Source organism: Suillus paluster, assembly GCF_016628075.1.
Source record: "Suillus paluster strain FC165 chromosome Unknown EDB91scaffold_455, whole genome shotgun sequence".
Lineage (NCBI taxonomy): Eukaryota > Fungi > Basidiomycota > Agaricomycetes > Boletales > Suillaceae > Suillus > Suillus paluster.
In genome coordinates, this window is record NW_024538015.1 from 1 (window position 1) to 15883 (window position 15883).

Consider the following 15883-nt stretch of genomic DNA (forward strand, 5'->3'; position numbering starts at 1 on the left):
TAGTAGGGAAGGATTGAGTAAGAGATGAGAGGAGGAGTGCGAAGAGGATGGTTGAGATGTTGTTATGATAGGATTGTAGTGGAAGAAGGGAAAGATGAAGTGAGGAGGTGGAGTTGAGGGACGAGCGAGATGAAGTATTTTGCGGTGTTTGAGAGATCGGTGGATATGATGGAGTGTAAAGGATAGGGAGAGATAGATTGGGGGGGACTAGGAAAAATTAAGGAATGCCCAACCTTGTTGACGATTCATCTCTACACTCACCATATGCTCCTGATGCTCATTCTGGCCTAGTCAATCACTCAAAATTGTATATATACAATCATATTGATAGCAGAATGTTGTACACTGATTCCCCGGTCCAAGTACAACCGATGCCTCTCAGAAAGTGTCTTTTTCTAAGAACCTGTGTTTGTGTCATCAATTAGCACGTCTCAAAGCTATGATGTTTTGTTCACATTTTCCTGTTGAACTGATAGTCAACCTTACATGAGGGACGAGTGAGATAGAGTATTTTGCGGTGTTTGAGAGATCAGGTGGATATGATGGAGTGTAAAGGATAGGGAGAGATAGATTAGGGGGACGAGGAAAAATTAAGGAATGCCTAACCTTTTGTTTGTCCTTTGCTCTTAGTGATGATTTTCCTAACCTTTCCTCTTAGTCATGCTTCCTTTCCTTTGCTCTTAGTCATGATTCCTTCCCTTCGTGCCTTCTTTCCTTTGCTCTTAGTGATGATTTTCCTAACCTTTGCCTCTTAGTCATGCTTCTTTTCCTTTCCTCTTAGTCATGATTCCTTCCCTTCGTACCTTCTTTCCTTTCCTCTTAGTCATGATTCCTTCCCTTCGTACCTTCTTTCCTTTCCTTTATGTCACCATTCCTTTCCTTTGTGTCATCTTTCCTTTCCTTTGTGTCATCTTTCCTTGTTCTTGGCATTAAGTCTAACCATTTTAGACATAGTTCTTCCTCTGTAACCAAGTATGTAATGCTTCTTTCCTTCTGTAACCGATTATATAATTTCCTCTTTCCCTCTCTAACCATATTGGGACTTTCCTCGAAGGAAAAATCTATGCCCCCATAATTTTTCAACTCAAATAGATAGTACGAATTGCAGGTATTTCATAGCAGCGGCATCGAAAGCGGGATAACGATAGCACGAAAACAGGAATACAGCGACGTGAAAAATCATTGTGATGGATGCGAGAGACTCAGATGAAGAGAACAGACAGGGGAGAGGCTGGAGATTGGAATGAAGAAAGGTTTAGTAGAGCTGGCCATTGCAAACTGACTTGCCTGAGGTCCAAGAATCGTTGGCAACATGTCGCGAGCGAATGGTTAGAACAGCGCCAACAAACAAAAGTCATGCGCCAATAGAATAGCCTCGATTTCATATTTCTGGTGTGAACAAGTCCATCAATAAGTCAGTGCATGGGAACCAGCGTCTTACCTCGCGCTGATCTAACACCAGATTTCCGTAGTAGAGACAAAACTCTTCCGTTGTGCCACTCGTCTTCGTGTTCTTGAGCCAATGAAGCGCGCACAAGTTACTGTTCGGAAACAGTGAGTGCTAGTCATGGTGACGTGTCCGACAAAAAACGACCAGCTTACCAGCTCGAGAGGAGCGAGTAAGCTCACTCTCGCAGCAGCTGAAGCGAGAGTTGAGCTAATAGATGCAATTAGCACAGTACTGACACGAAAATTACTAGCGCAACTTACAGAGGATTGATAGCAATTTTCACGGGTCTTGGGGCAATGAGACTGGTCTCAATGGGGATATTCTGCTTGTCGTTGTTGACAGCGCAAGGCTTTGCGGGAGATATTGGAGGTGGCAACAACTGGTTTCATGCATATATGCGCCCTTCAAAGGTTCTTCCATGGTTGCGGTGCAATCAGGAACGACTCACTGAATACATATTAAAATTCGGTTGGGTCAGCCGTTGTTGTGGGGCAGAGTCCATAGACGGATCCTCAGGCAATGGTGTCGGGCCCGAGGATGGGGGGAAGGCCCCAAAGGACTGACATCTCCTCCCCACTGACATGGATTCTTGCAATAGTGGATTATTCCTGGCGGGGATGAATTGACCGTTAGAATAAGGACTGGCACCCTCCAACATACTGTGCAGGTCGGTGTGGTTAGAGAAAGACTTGCGCGTACAGCGAGACCAGCCACATTCTCAAGTCAGAACTCCGCCGGCGGTATTTTTCGAGCTGTCGTGAAATAATTCTACGTCCCAGGGGAGACGACGTCTGTGGTAGTAGTACGAAGTTCTCAGTTTACATAATGTGCGGCGCTATAGTTTGCGATACGGTGAGTGCGAGGTGTAAGTGTTGCGCGCAGTGCGCAGGTTGCAATACGTACCTTACAGTTTACAATACGAAGTGTGGTCTGATGCAAAGGTAAACACGAGTAGATAAGAAATGGGCACATCCGACATAGTACAAATAAGGTAAGTCATATCACAACATCTACGAGCAGCTCCGGTAAGGTCCAGTTTTCACTGGGGGTCAGTCCTGCTGCGACTACAGTCACCGCAGTTGCAAGTGCGGGTGCGGGTTCGAATGCAAATGCGAGTGCAAGCGCAAGCGCAATCGTAGGTGTGAGTGCAGCCGCGAACGCAAATGCCAGCGCAGGCACGAGTGCAAGTGCGGGAATGGGCATGGGTGCGGGCAGATGGGAGCCTGTATAAATTATCGGTGAGTCCACTAAAGCAGCAGATCGAGGGCCACGGGCGTTCTGTTGGACGGTAGGCACAACGATGATGGCGCTGGTGTGATATGCATGCCATGATATCGGTCTGACCAAGGCGATTGCGTCAAAAGGAGATGCGATGCTGATTGGGCGTGCGGACCTGTGACGTTTATGGTCAAGACCGCATCTGTGAGTAGAGGTATAAGCGTGAATACGAAGGGGGTAAAGGAATAGGTACATACGAAGGGGGTAGAGGAATAGGTACTTACGCGTTGCATACGGTCTTCCCTTCGTCGTCCATAGAGGTGCTGCAGTCGTATGACACTTGGGGCACTGCGCACTGCCTGTGCATACAAAAAAGTCAGAATTGTGATTCAATATATTGCGCTATCCCCCTCCCGAAAAACCACTCACAACCGAAGCCAAAGGGCAGAGGAACAATCAAGGGAACGATCGTGGGAAGACCCTTCAGACCGCTGACAATGGCCATGAACTGCATTTGCCACACCGCATTTGGTATCCCGCGCGTGGACCCACAATACCGCAACATAAATTGCGGTACTTAGCGTTTTTCTTCCCTCATCATTCTTTCTGCTGCATATTTACTGCCTGCGCACTCTAACACTCTTCATCTACCCTCGTCATGGTCAACTTTAGACCTGCCACATTCGTTCGCAAACGCAAGTTCGAATCGGACGATGAAGACTATTCGGTAAGTCTTTTGCTGATTTTCCTCTTTACCAATTGACATGTATATCGTTTAGCACCTGCCGACCATTTATGTGAAGAGGGCGAAGCCCTCAGTGCCAAAGACCCAGCCACTGCCAGCTGGACGTTACGTTCTGAGATTTCAGAAACAATTCCTCGCCGAGGTGGTAGTAGGTCCCGCGGCGCGCGCTCCTTCGCCGCCACCGCCTCCTTCACCTTCTCCGCCGCCTCCTCCTTCACCTTCGCCGCCGCCGCCGCCGCCTCCTCCTCCTCCTTCGCCTTCTCCCCCGCTTCCTCTTTTTCTTCCTAGCCCTACACCCAGTCCCGGTCCCAACCGTTCGGCGTTTGGCTATCCGCGGCTGCTGTTGCGCCGCGACCGATGGATGGACGACTTGTGATATTTTACAAATACTATATACTACACGCTAAGTAGCATATCACGTCGATTGTATATAAATTCCTGGGAGTGATTGATGTAGATAAATACCTCCTAATATCAGGTGGCAAGGTAGCACATCGAGAAGGAGGTTAGTCGTGAATGCGATGGTGCGATGTCGCTTTATGTGCACGAGAGCCTGATAATGACGTCGTAGACATGGGAGAATCATATGTTAATAGTACACTACAACCGTGTGATAGAGCAGGCTTGTGAGAATGGTAGACGTTTACACATCATATGTAGCTATCTGTAAAACTTGAATTTACAAGTTAGCGTTGTCAACGAGTTCGGTAATCTGGTCCTTCAGTACTGCAATGCGCTTTTTTCGCGCAACGGTATCACGATGCTCGCGCTCCATGAACTCTTCGATATCTTTTTTGTGTCCCTCCGTCTCTTGCTCGAGCCGTTCGACGTCGTCGCTGATGACATCGATGATGGATTGCTGATACAGAACCTCCTCTTCAAGGCCGTCAATACGGTCCTGGTACCGTTCCACATCTTTCTCATGTTTTATACGTGTCTCCTCACGTTCCTCCTGCAAGTAGTCCACCTGATACTCTACGCGATTGAGCATCTCTAGGACCTCGCGCACGTACCGACGCATGGTCGACTGTGGGCTGGGGGATCGCAGCTTGGTAACGTCCTCGTCCTGTTCGTCCTTTAATATGTTGGATGTGATTATAAACGGAGAGTGGGACTTGTACATACATTGTAAGCTGTCTGGTCCGTTTCTAGATCATCGTATCTAAAGCGTTTTCTCATCCTCGGCGTGAAAAGGTCTCCCGGGGCAGAACGCTTCATTGGAAAGATCAAGTTGTGAATGAAGGTGGCGAATTCGTCAGATAGATCGTGAATTGAGATCGTGAACGCGACAGTTAGACGAGAGAGTGATCAGAGAACATTCGAAATACGGCATTTATATTTGAGCATGGATATATATTACGCAAGAAACCCGTTCGTCTCATATTTCCTTACTGGATCACACAATATAATGAGTTAATTTGATTCCTACCGACTTCTGTTTATGTGTGCATATCTGAAACCCGACGACACTTGTTGTGAAATTCAGTGACGAGGAAACGGGTATCAGAGATGGGAGCCACCTCTTATACCATGTCCTAAAGACACGGATTGAGTCTGTGAGGTATTTTCCTTCGAGTTGGCGCTTGGAACGCTGCTTTTCCAGTGCCAGTTATGGCCGCTATCGAATATGTTTTGGTGGCTTGATCAGCAGGAGGATCGAGGTTGGAGCGGTAACTTGAGTGCGCTAAGGCGAGTAGGCACTGAGATGGATCTCCTACAGGATACTATCCCTGAATATACATGTCGGCCTCGCTCGTAGATACGTTATGTTGCAAATTTTTCAGGAGTAGCACGGTGATCGCTTGCATTGTGCTTCGCCATGTCACGCCTGATTCCACATTCTCGTTACATCAATCTCTTCTGGCATTGATCTTGCATGTAACTAATAATCGACTCGATGACTACGGTCATGTAGTAATTTCAGCAGGAGGGACAAGTCGCGTTTCATTCCTGCTGGCATCGTTGGCTGGCAACTATCCTCGGTTCACTCGATTACACGACTTCTCCCGACAACTATAAGTTGATTCCGTTTACAGGTTATCATGCGTAAGTATGGCCGCCATATGGACGCCCAGTTCTAAGTGGAGGAGTCTAGAGGCAACACATATCTTGTCTGATAAAGTATAATCTTCAAATGCTCTCGATGTTAGTGTTAACACGAGTCGTCACTTCGTTATAATGGAGGTGGGACGAATGGAGGTGCATCGAGGTCGAACCGAGGCAATGAAGGTTGCCGTTCTAAAGCAAAGTTTAAAATCGCGATGTTGTCAAACGATGCAACAATTTGATTCATGTTAGTGAATACGGAGGAGGGACTGACTTGGCATATGAATAAAAGATCGAGACAGTCGGATTTGAATACAGCTGATGTGTTGAATTTCGGGCGATCCCAGGATCAATTAAATGGTCAAGGCCGGTACCCAACGCTCAGGATGACAAATGGTGTAAAAGACCATAGTCACCTTGTGTGTTTCGTAGCGTCTGGCGTTTATACATGTTGTATTTATCATTGACTTAGTCGTATGAGTCACGCAACGACATGGGCAAGCTTTTGTGATGTTTGTAACATGCGCAACTGATGCTCTCTTACAGTCATCCACTGCAACCCGACAAACAGCAAACAGTCATGTTTGTATACACAAATACAGAAGCTCCCATGATGATATTAAGCTCACTTGATTTACTGGGATGTACTAGATACAAACAGAGAAAACTATGTCGACGCCTTTGATCACACGTACAATAACACTGAGCTTGCTCTTCTGTCACTCTCGCTAGGCTGACACTGTTAGTCTGTTTGCATTAAGATGTGGATAGCCTGTGCACCGGTTATTCTACAGCTGAAAGGACAAATTTGGGTAGATGTAAGGACGCAAAAGCAATATGGAAAATATGTGGTAGCAAGCGCCAGAACGAACCGTTCTGTTGCACCCATGGGGAGCGAGGACGCGAGACAAAGAGCCAAATGAGACACAGCAAGCGCCAGAGCAAACTGCTCTGCTGCACCCATGGGGAGCGAGGACGCGAGACAAAGAGCCAAATGAGACACAGCAAGCGCCAGAGCAAGCTGCTCTGCTGCTCCCATGGGGAGCGATGACGCGAGACAAAGAGCCACAGAGCCAAATGAGACACAGCAAGCGCCAGAGCGAACCGTTCTGTTGCACCCATGGGGAGCGAGGACGCGAGACAAAGAGCCACAGAGCCAAATGAGACACAGCAAGCGCCAGAGCGAACCGCTCTGTTGCACCCATGGGGAGCGAGGACGCGAGAACACAGAGCCAAATGAGACACAGCAAGCGCCAGAAAGAACCGTTCTGTTGCACCCATGGGGAGCGAGGACGCGAGACAAAGAGCCACAGAGCCAAATGAGACACAGCAAGCGCCAGAGCAAGCTGCTCTGCTGCTCCCATGGGGAGCGATGACGCGAGACAAAGAGCCAAATGAGACACAGCAAGCGCCAGAGCAAACTGCTCTGTTGCTCCCATGGGGAGCGATGACGCGAGACAAAGAGCCACAGAGCCAAATGAGACACAGCAAGCGCCAGAGCAAACTGCTCTGTTGCTCCCATGGGGAGCGATGACGCGAGACAAAGAGCCACAGAGCCAAATGAGACACAGCAAGCGCCAGAGCAAGCTGCTCTGCTGCTCCCATGGGGAGCGATGACGCGAGACAAAGAGCCAAATGAGACACATCAAGCGCCAGAGCAAGCTGCTCTGCTGCTCCCATGGGGAGCGATGACGCGAGACAAAGAGCCAAATGAGACACAGCAAGCGCCAGAGCAAACTGCTCTGCTGCTCCCATGGGGAGCGATGACGCGAGACAAAGAGCCACAGAGCCAAATGAGACACAGCAAGCGCCAGAGCAAACTGCTCTGCTGCTCCCATGGGGAGCGATGACGCGAGACAAAGAGCCACAGAGCCAAATGAGACACAGCAAGCGCCAGAGCAAACTGCTCTGCTGCTCCCATGGGGAGCGATGACGCAAGAAGAAAGCAGTGACAGGATTCGGTATAAATGGGAGAACAAGAGAACTTATAGAAGATGGTTAAACGTCATCATGAAGGTCAAGGGACAAGAGCAAAATAATAGTGTGAACACGTTGACAGGATATTTGAACATCACATCACGTGACTTTCTCACGCCACAGGTGCGTGATTATCAATCAGAGTTCGAACCCTTATCCGTCTTAAACGGGCCATAGAGCCAGCAGAGTCTGCCGCCCGTTGTACAACATAGAGTATCATCCAATTTAGTCTAGCACGATCCTATACAATATGTTTTAAACCATAAAATAATTTTCGAGTTAAATTTCTGCGGTCAGTGGACCTGTCATTACTCAGTAGAGACCTGGAGTGGACAGGATACACCATATCATACTAAATGTGTTTCTTGTGAGATGCCGGAATTTATAGGAATGTCAATGCTGCAAGTGAGAGTGTGTACGCTTTGCTTGTACGAAGGTCGACACAAAGGTTGTAGAACATGTCGAAGGATTTCTGTCTATAGGATTGAAATATCTTGGCCCATCTCCATGCCTCAGGACGATCTATGTAATATAATAATATATAATACACTATTACTTCGTCTCTATCGTAAATGGATGGCATTGACATCCTTGCGTCTGTTGGGACGCCTCGTTTAATGTCAGGACATTTGTGCGGACGTTGATGCGGTCAACGTAACTACATGATTACAATTCCAGTAGCCATGCACACCCAACATTATGCTCGATAAATGGTCATACATGTGCATACGCATGTCCGAATTATCATGGGCTGTACCCCGCCAGTGCACTGCAGGATACCCGGATGGTGAAGTTTGCAAACATCATCGTAAGTTACATCAAGAAACATAACACTGGTTATTGCAAAAAAGGTATCTAGATACAAAACACAATCACGATGCGCTGAAAGGTCAAATGGCGTGTATATTTTTTAATATTCCTGTATGAAGATGCAGTACCATCGTGTAACAGTAAGAATGAGGTCAACTCGTTGGAAACGGGCTTCTAAGATTGCTTATCAGTGACGGTGCTTCACCACTGTGTGTGTCAATAATAGAATGGTGAGGAGAAAGCGTAGGTCGGACCTGAAGTTCGCCGAATTCAGAGGGAAGGGTGAAAGCTGCGTGGCTAATGAGACATGGATGTCACTGAACAGCATATAGAGATGACGTGAAGTTGGAAAATCGAAAATCCAACACTTGTAGAACTGGACGCACCACTTCCAAGACCGACGCTGAGTGATCGAGGCTCAGCCAAATAAGGCGACCACGAAGGCAGCAACGAGGAAGGGATTGGTGGTGGGAGGTAATAGTCGGTTTTACATTCGTAGTTGGATGCCTTCAGCATTATTTGTTCTGTCTGCCTTGGAAGCGAATCCTCGGCATAATGTTGTAATGTGAATGTCTATAGACATTATTACTGGTTGCTAGATGCATCAGAGACTGAACTACTTACCAGTCGTCCGAGCTCACAAGTCCTGTGAAACTCCATAAAAAAGGTTGTTTCAAGCGCACCGTTCAAATGATTGTTGGTCCAGTACAATTTCAACAGCTTATTCAGGAGCTAAAATAAGACAGTATAGAAAGCGTCGAGAGGCTAAGGATTCCGCAAACAGACACCAATGCGTTCCTTCGTTCTTGACAAGCGTCACCACCTATTTTCCTGTGTGGGAATGAGGTTTGCGTGGTCTGCACCGATCTCAAACAAACAAGGTACATCAATATAGCTACATGTCGCCGACTTCAATCCATCCGCTGTTGCGCGCGGAATCAGACGGGTTATCCATGATCCTGTGACGACCAGCGCATTCAGTAATGACCCTGTAACTACATCTCTTCCATATGGGGAGGTTGTAAGCAGTCAAGTCTATCCACTCGGCTGCATATCACGCATCATGCTAGATGAGGAGCGACTGTTGCTGTTCACTTCAAGTGTGAGTATTTGTCAATAAATATGTGTTATGAGCCAATGCATTGACTGTCACACGCAGGAAACTGATATGGTGGACCTTCAGGTGATGGACATGTAGTCATTCTTGAGTGGTGCTCGGAGACGCAGATGCACAACGTATGGCGGTCTAATCTTGTTGTGTAGTATTGCATGTATATTATCACTTGTGATAAAATGGTCTGGAGAACTCGAGGTACACTGTCCTAGATAATGAGCACATTCATGGCGTGCAGTATTCCTGGAAATGTAATTTTGTTGATTGACTTAAATTGCCTCTTTCCATGGTCCATGGTGTTTCCTATGGGCAATATTATTTACATTGATGTTCTGTGACTTGCGTACGTCTGTGCACGACCTGTAGATCATTTATAGCCACGCAGTATCATCTGTTGACATTCGAATATTGCAGTGACATATTCCTGCAATCTCATTCAAATACACTGATTCATGAATGACTTGATGTACGCCGGTGTTACACTGGATGCTCATTTGGTGACACATATATCAGTCTGGGCATTCGTCTGTGAGCCAAAATCACCGCTGCCTTATTGCCATAGCATGCATAGATGCGGGATGGTCTTCTAGTAGCTTGTACACGAATATATGTGGTAATAGACTCATAGACTGTACGAAAAAGAGCCAACGGGGTCAAAAGTGCCCCTGGATCGCGTTACTCGGTTGTGTCATGGTTAGGTCGACCCCGTTTCTGCGTCATCCTAGGGAGAATCTTCGTCAGTGTAATCCTCCTCTGAGGCACGCTTTATGACTGTTTAATTTAATTGTGCAGCATTACGTGTATATTATCGTTTGTGAGTTGATGGTTGCGCTGAGCAATACCTATGGGATGCGGTGTATAAACCCTTCCCTGGGCCATACCACCCATACCATCTCAGCCAGAATTGGGCGCTGCCCAGTGTGGTCACAATCTGGTCTGAAAGGCGTGAGCCAGGCAATTCCTATGGGGTGGATAACACCTTCGCTAGGAGTTTATGGGTGCGCCAGGCGATACCTATGAGGTGTATAACCCCTTCCTTGGGCCATACCACCCAGACTATCTCAGTCAGAATTGGGCGCGGCCCAGTGGGGTGATCTCCTGGCATGAAGAACGTGAGCCAGGCGATACCTATGTGGTGTACAGCCACTTCGGCTGGGAGTTGATGGGTGTGACAGGCGATACCTACGGGGTGTAGAGCCCCATCCTTGGGCCATACCACCAAGACGATCTCAGCCAGAATAAGGCCCTGCCGAGGGTGATTATAACCCGGTCTGGAGAACGTGCGCCACGCGATATCTATGGGGTGTACAACCCCTTCAGCTGGGAGTTGATGGGCGCGCCAGGCGATACCTACGCGGTGTATAATCAATTCCCTGGGCCATGCAACACAGACTATCTCAGACAGAATTGGGCGCTGGCCCTCTTCATTGATATTATGTGACTTCTGCACGTCGTTCAATGACATATAGAATATTTACCGCCACTCAGTATCGTCTGTTCACATTGGCATATCACAGAGACATATTACTGCAGCAATCTATCTGCACTTCGACGTTTAGCCAATATTCAAGGTGGTCTTTCCTGATGGTGGGCCAATTGACTTTCTCAAGTATGAGGTTTCGACCTTGAGGCCGTGACAATCTGAATCAAATACACTGATTCGTGAATGACTTCATGTACGCCAGCGTTACGATGTATGCTCATTTGGTGATAGATTCATCAGTCAAGACAGTCGTCTGTGAGCCCAAGTGACCAATGCATCATTGCAATGTCATGCATAAACGCAGGATGGCCTTCGTGAAGCATGTACATGAATATATTTGGTGGCAGACATATAGATTGTAAATCAGAGAACAGACAGCGTCAACGATGCTACTGGACCGCACTAATCGTATGTGACATCCATATGTTACCCGTCCTCTGCGTCATCGCTGGGGGAATTTTCGTCTATGACCTCATCTGTGGAATCCTCCTCCTTGTCATCGTCAGTGATCTCCTCCTCTCTTGAGTCGTCACTGGAATCATTGCGGATCCAAATCGTTTCTGGTGGTATACCCGGCCTCGTGAACAGCAAAGTATGGACGAGCTCACGGTCTACATCGCGTTGACGTACCCGAGGAACAGCCATCAAATCCCTGAATCGATTTTCAAACGTGCTGTTTGAGAAGCATCGGTGCTTTCCTGTGGGATTTTTCAACTGATATCACTATTTCAGAGTCGCCTAGACGGACTTACTGTGGTTAGGGCCAGGAATGTTTGTCGTTTCGTCGGCGAGCTCCCAAAGTAACATGGAGCCTTGCCCGAAATGATCCCATGCGAACACCTTTGATGGTGCGATGACGATGCGACGATCTAAGATTCCATGGTATTCCATGCTCCGTGCACATGAGCGGTGACCCTTTGCACGGAAAACAAGCACTTTCAGCGTTGCGAGTTGGAGAAGACGATTGACCAGCCTGGGGAGGTACAGACGTCGGTCGGACAAGTCAGTCCACAGCGCAAGGTGGGTCAACTGGTGGAAGGCGCTCATGTCAAGACGACAAAGCAGTCCTTCATCGTCGATCTCGAGATGCGTCAGTTTAGCGAATGTGTTCGCCATCACCATGGAAGATCTAGTGAGCGATGAATTGATGATCAAGGAAAGTGCTGTGAGTGGGAGGGTGTCCAGGATGTGGTTGATAGATGTTAGATCAGGAAGGATGTTGTCAGAGTCTCGTGATACTATGCAAAGATTTGTGATGTCTTTGCAAAGCGATAAGACGTCGATTATGGTGTTGTACTTGATACCATCGCCCATCAACATAGCTGTGGTCGGTGGGAGAGCCTCGATGTGCGCCTGCCGAAGGCGATAGCATTTCACGAATGTGGATGCAATGTTTTCATTTAGCAAGACGACCTTAGTATACAGTAATCGTTCGAATCTGTAGGTGGACGATAAGTAAAGATAGAACCGATTTAATGCGGGGTTGAACACTCACAGGGTGTAGGTCTGTCTAGAAAGCCGAATCCAGGATGCTGCATCATTTCTTCTACGAGTGGCGAGAGTAAAAATTTTTATGACGATCTCGAGGGGGATATGGACAGTCATTGTAGAGAGCATATCAGACGATTTTCGTTCAATCAGCTGATCGTTGATTTTCATTGACAAACAATGAGCAACAAATGATCCATAAGGATGCAACGTGTCATAGTGAACCGCATTGTGGCGCATGCACGTTGAAACCAACGCCATATCGAGCGACTACAACATAAACGATGAACTTCACCGCTTGCACATATTATTGGAGCCATTCCAAACCAAGAGTCTCATGCTAGCTATTTTTTGTAAGTAGTTAACCTTACTTGTGGGCAGCACTAATGTCGTGGTGAGACCTTGGAATCGCTGTGCGCGCGGACTTATTTGTACCCAGCTGCACATGGTGATCGTAGTCTTTTTCGATAGGTTATCACGATTGAATCATTCACTGTACGTGCATCGATTATGCGCATTTGCTCAGACCGTGCAACGCTGCACATAGCTGGAAGAAATCCGCACAATCGTCAAGATTAAGTAATGTTTTTGCCTTCTTGTTCGTCTGTAGCATCTGTAGCAGGCTCAGTTAGCAGTGCGAATGTAAGATCGACTAGTGGTGGTGGCGGTACCTGTCGCTCAGGGAGATCTTCAACTTTATGTGAAGTTGCCTTGCGCTATGTGATGTCTACATATCATTCTGAGCAGTTTGATGAAAATGAATAACAGCAGAAGGTGTTTTCACCAAACGGTCTTTCCCATCCCGGACTGGAGGTGGCAATGAATCGAACATCTGCGTACATCTACAGAGATATTGGCTCATTGTGATGTCGACATACTGGTGTCATATGACACACACATGGATTCAGTGACTAGTAAGCCACCTATGAATGATGCATCAAGGGAGACAGACAATATATGTGCAGCGCAAAGTGAATCAGGCGACTACTTCGAATCCCCATTTCTACACATTGAATACATTAGGCAAGCTTGGTCTCAATGTCTCTCAGTGTTCCTGGAGAACAAAACAATGCTGAGAACAGCGTTCATCAGAACATTATCGGACAGCACGTTCACACATGATATTGAGGTGGACTTAATATTATCGAGTACAGAAATATAGAACCACAGCACAAACTAGTAGATTATGGAAAGGGTAAGATGTGGATAAAGTGTGAAAATACACGAGAATATCACCATGTTTTCCGCCAGACTCTCTCGTCTGGTAATTTGTCAAAGGTTACAGACTTTGCTATCATTATAGCGACATTTTCCCATAGAATATACCCAGAATTCACAGAGATTTCTCCTGGAGTACTTGATGGATGCAGCTGCTATATTCAAAATATTGTTTGATAGCACGCTAGCTTCACGCTCGTCCTAGCTGCAGCTCATTAATATAATATATTTACAGTATAGACATTATGGGTATACTATATAGCAGAGTACGACTGATGTTTGAGTGATATAATGCATTCGAAACACCCGCCCAGCCAGTACTGTGCTCCGCAAGTTTCGACTCGAGAGCTTTTGATGAGAGTGATCAAGATGGTGAGTGCCTAAGCTGGAGAAAAAAGAAAAATGGGGGCATCAGCTTTCAGAATTCATTACTCGTGTAGACATCTTACTGGAAGTGTCAAGTCTGGGCGTAAAGTGGAGAGCCCTACTGAAATAAAGTGAATATATGCGCATATTGTCAACCACATAACACACCCAATCGATTTGCGAGATCAGTTCCGGTTAACGAGACTCAATGCGAGAGCATGGCGGCGGCTGCGTGTGGATGGTTGATGGATAGGCTAGGTGACGTCACAGAGGACTGAAAGCATTCAAGTCAGAAGAACAACTCATTGAGAAATGTTGACAACGTACATGAGCTGTGGCCGTCTCGCACATGATCACACGTTGAACCTCAGAAGTCGATAAGCTCCTCGAGCTGAGCGGGACATTGTAGTATAACATTAGCCCTGAAATTGGTCAACTAAAATGTCACGTACATTGATAACGAGTCGTTGAGTTGTTGCATCTGTGACTCGTGAGGGGGATTAGCATGATAAACAAGAGCTTCCCAATGTAACACCACCAGCAATTGTGTTTGCATTAAGGATCCTGGTGCACGGTCATGGTCGAGAGTCGAGAGCGCTGGGGCCAACCAGAACAAAATCGCGACTAAGTCCCATATTGATCAATATTTGGGACACAACGAAAGGAAAGTTTGATTGTATTTTCAGATTCTGTTGAAATACCACAGGGTGTATTTTTCATTCGGGGAAATGCAAGAAAATTACTGGAAAGTGTCAAATTGCACTGTGTTTCCCAGAAGCAATAATCTACGTGTTTGTGCTGTGTTACATCTGACAGTGGTCTTTTTGCAATTTCGTTAAGAAGACCTACATGGCTTGAGCTCAAGTTATAAATCTGAGTCGATGCAAGGAAACGGGTCACACAGAGTGGGAGATAGATTTCATTTTTTTTCCTGCCTCAAGGAGCGAAGATATGATAGCAACGAGGTAAGTAAGACACAGAAAGCATTGTAGATAACTGCTGTGAGGCTCCCATGGGGAGCGAGGACGCGAGAGTAAAGAGAGGAATGAGCTACAGAAAGCGCTATAGCAAACTGCTATGTTGCTCCCATGGGGGAGCGAGGACGCGAGACCAAAGAGGCGGATGAGACACAGCAAGCGTCAGAGCGAACGGCTCTTTGCTCCCATGGGGAGCGAGGACGCGAGACCAAAGAGGCGGATGAGACACAGCAAGCGTCAGAGCGAACGGCTCTGTTGCTCCCATGGGGAGCGATGACGCGAGACCAAAGAGGCGGATGAGACACAGCAAGCGTCAGAGCGAACGGCTCTGTTGCTCCCATGGGGAGCGAGGACGCGAGACAAAGAGAGAGGACAGACACAGCAAGCGTCAGAGCGAACGGCTCTGTTGCTCCCATGGGGAGCGAGGACGCGAGACCAAAGAGGCGAGACGAGACAGCAAGCGTCAGAGCGAACGGCTCTGTTGCTCCCATGGGGAGCGATGACGCGAGACCAAAGAGGCGGACGAGACAGCAAGCGTCAGAGCGAACGGCTCTGTTGCTCCCATGGGGAGCGATGACGCGAGACCAAAGAGGCGAATGGGACAGAGCAAGCGTCAGAGCGAACGGCTCTGTTGCTCCCATGGGGAGCGATGACGCGAGACCAAAGAGGCGGACGAGACAGCAGCGTCAGAGCGAACGGCTCTGTTGCTCCCATGGGGAGTGATGACGCGAGACCAAAGAGGCGGATGAGACACAGCAGCGTCAGAGCGAACGGCTCTGTTGCTCCCATGGGGAGCGATGACGCGAGACCAAAGAGGCGGATGAGACACAGCAGGCGTCAGAGCGCGAGAGCGCTGGCTCTGTTGCTCCATGGGGAGCGATGACGCGAGACCAAAGAGGCGATGGACACAGCAAGCGTCAGAGCGAACGGCTCTGTTGCTCCCATGGGGAGCGATGACGCGAGACCAAAGAGGCGAATGAGAAACAGCAAG

The 15883-nt window shown here is 47.6% G+C and overlaps 6 protein-coding genes across 6 annotated transcripts; 1 reads left to right on the top strand and 5 right to left on the bottom strand.

Annotated features, from left to right (window-relative positions):
• Positions 1–1329: 1329 nt before the first annotated feature.
• On the bottom strand, positions 1330–3173 carry EDB91DRAFT_1089923 (uncharacterized protein; the record flags this gene model as incomplete). The annotated part of the gene is made up of 11 exons (XM_041316606.1): positions 1330–1389; positions 1442–1513; positions 1603–1657; positions 1711–1829; positions 1899–2109; positions 2150–2241; positions 2354–2380; positions 2465–2673; positions 2844–2870; positions 2953–3027; positions 3098–3173. The coding sequence occupies 11 exons, from the start codon at positions 3171–3173 to the stop codon at positions 1330–1332; spliced, it is 1023 nt and encodes a 340-aa protein (XP_041168490.1).
• A 153-nt stretch (positions 3174–3326) lies between these two features.
• Positions 3327–3789, top strand: EDB91DRAFT_1089924 (uncharacterized protein; the record flags this gene model as incomplete). Its single annotated transcript, XM_041316607.1, has 2 exons — positions 3327–3395; positions 3448–3789. The coding sequence occupies 2 exons, from the start codon at positions 3327–3329 to the stop codon at positions 3787–3789; spliced, it is 411 nt and encodes a 136-aa protein (XP_041168491.1).
• A 303-nt stretch (positions 3790–4092) lies between these two features.
• EDB91DRAFT_1258406 (uncharacterized protein) lies at positions 4093–4631 on the bottom strand (the record flags this gene model as incomplete). Its single annotated transcript, XM_041324338.1, has 2 exons — positions 4093–4488; positions 4539–4631. 2 exons carry the CDS (start codon positions 4629–4631, stop codon positions 4093–4095), a joined length of 489 nt encoding a protein of 162 aa, XP_041168492.1.
• A 1611-nt stretch (positions 4632–6242) lies between these two features.
• On the bottom strand, positions 6243–7214 carry EDB91DRAFT_1258407 (uncharacterized protein; the record flags this gene model as incomplete). Its single annotated transcript, XM_041324339.1, has 1 exon — positions 6243–7214. The coding sequence occupies one exon, from the start codon at positions 7212–7214 to the stop codon at positions 6243–6245; it is 972 nt and encodes a 323-aa protein (XP_041168493.1).
• A 4055-nt stretch (positions 7215–11269) lies between these two features.
• On the bottom strand, positions 11270–12448 carry EDB91DRAFT_1258408 (uncharacterized protein; the record flags this gene model as incomplete). Its single annotated transcript, XM_041324340.1, has 3 exons — positions 11270–11541; positions 11596–12281; positions 12339–12448. The coding sequence occupies 3 exons, from the start codon at positions 12446–12448 to the stop codon at positions 11270–11272; spliced, it is 1068 nt and encodes a 355-aa protein (XP_041168494.1).
• Positions 12449–14990: 2542 nt separating this feature from the next.
• On the bottom strand, positions 14991–15533 carry EDB91DRAFT_1258409 (uncharacterized protein; the record flags this gene model as incomplete). Its single annotated transcript, XM_041324341.1, has 1 exon — positions 14991–15533. The coding sequence occupies one exon, from the start codon at positions 15531–15533 to the stop codon at positions 14991–14993; it is 543 nt and encodes a 180-aa protein (XP_041168495.1).
• Positions 15534–15883: the final 350 nt, after the last annotated feature.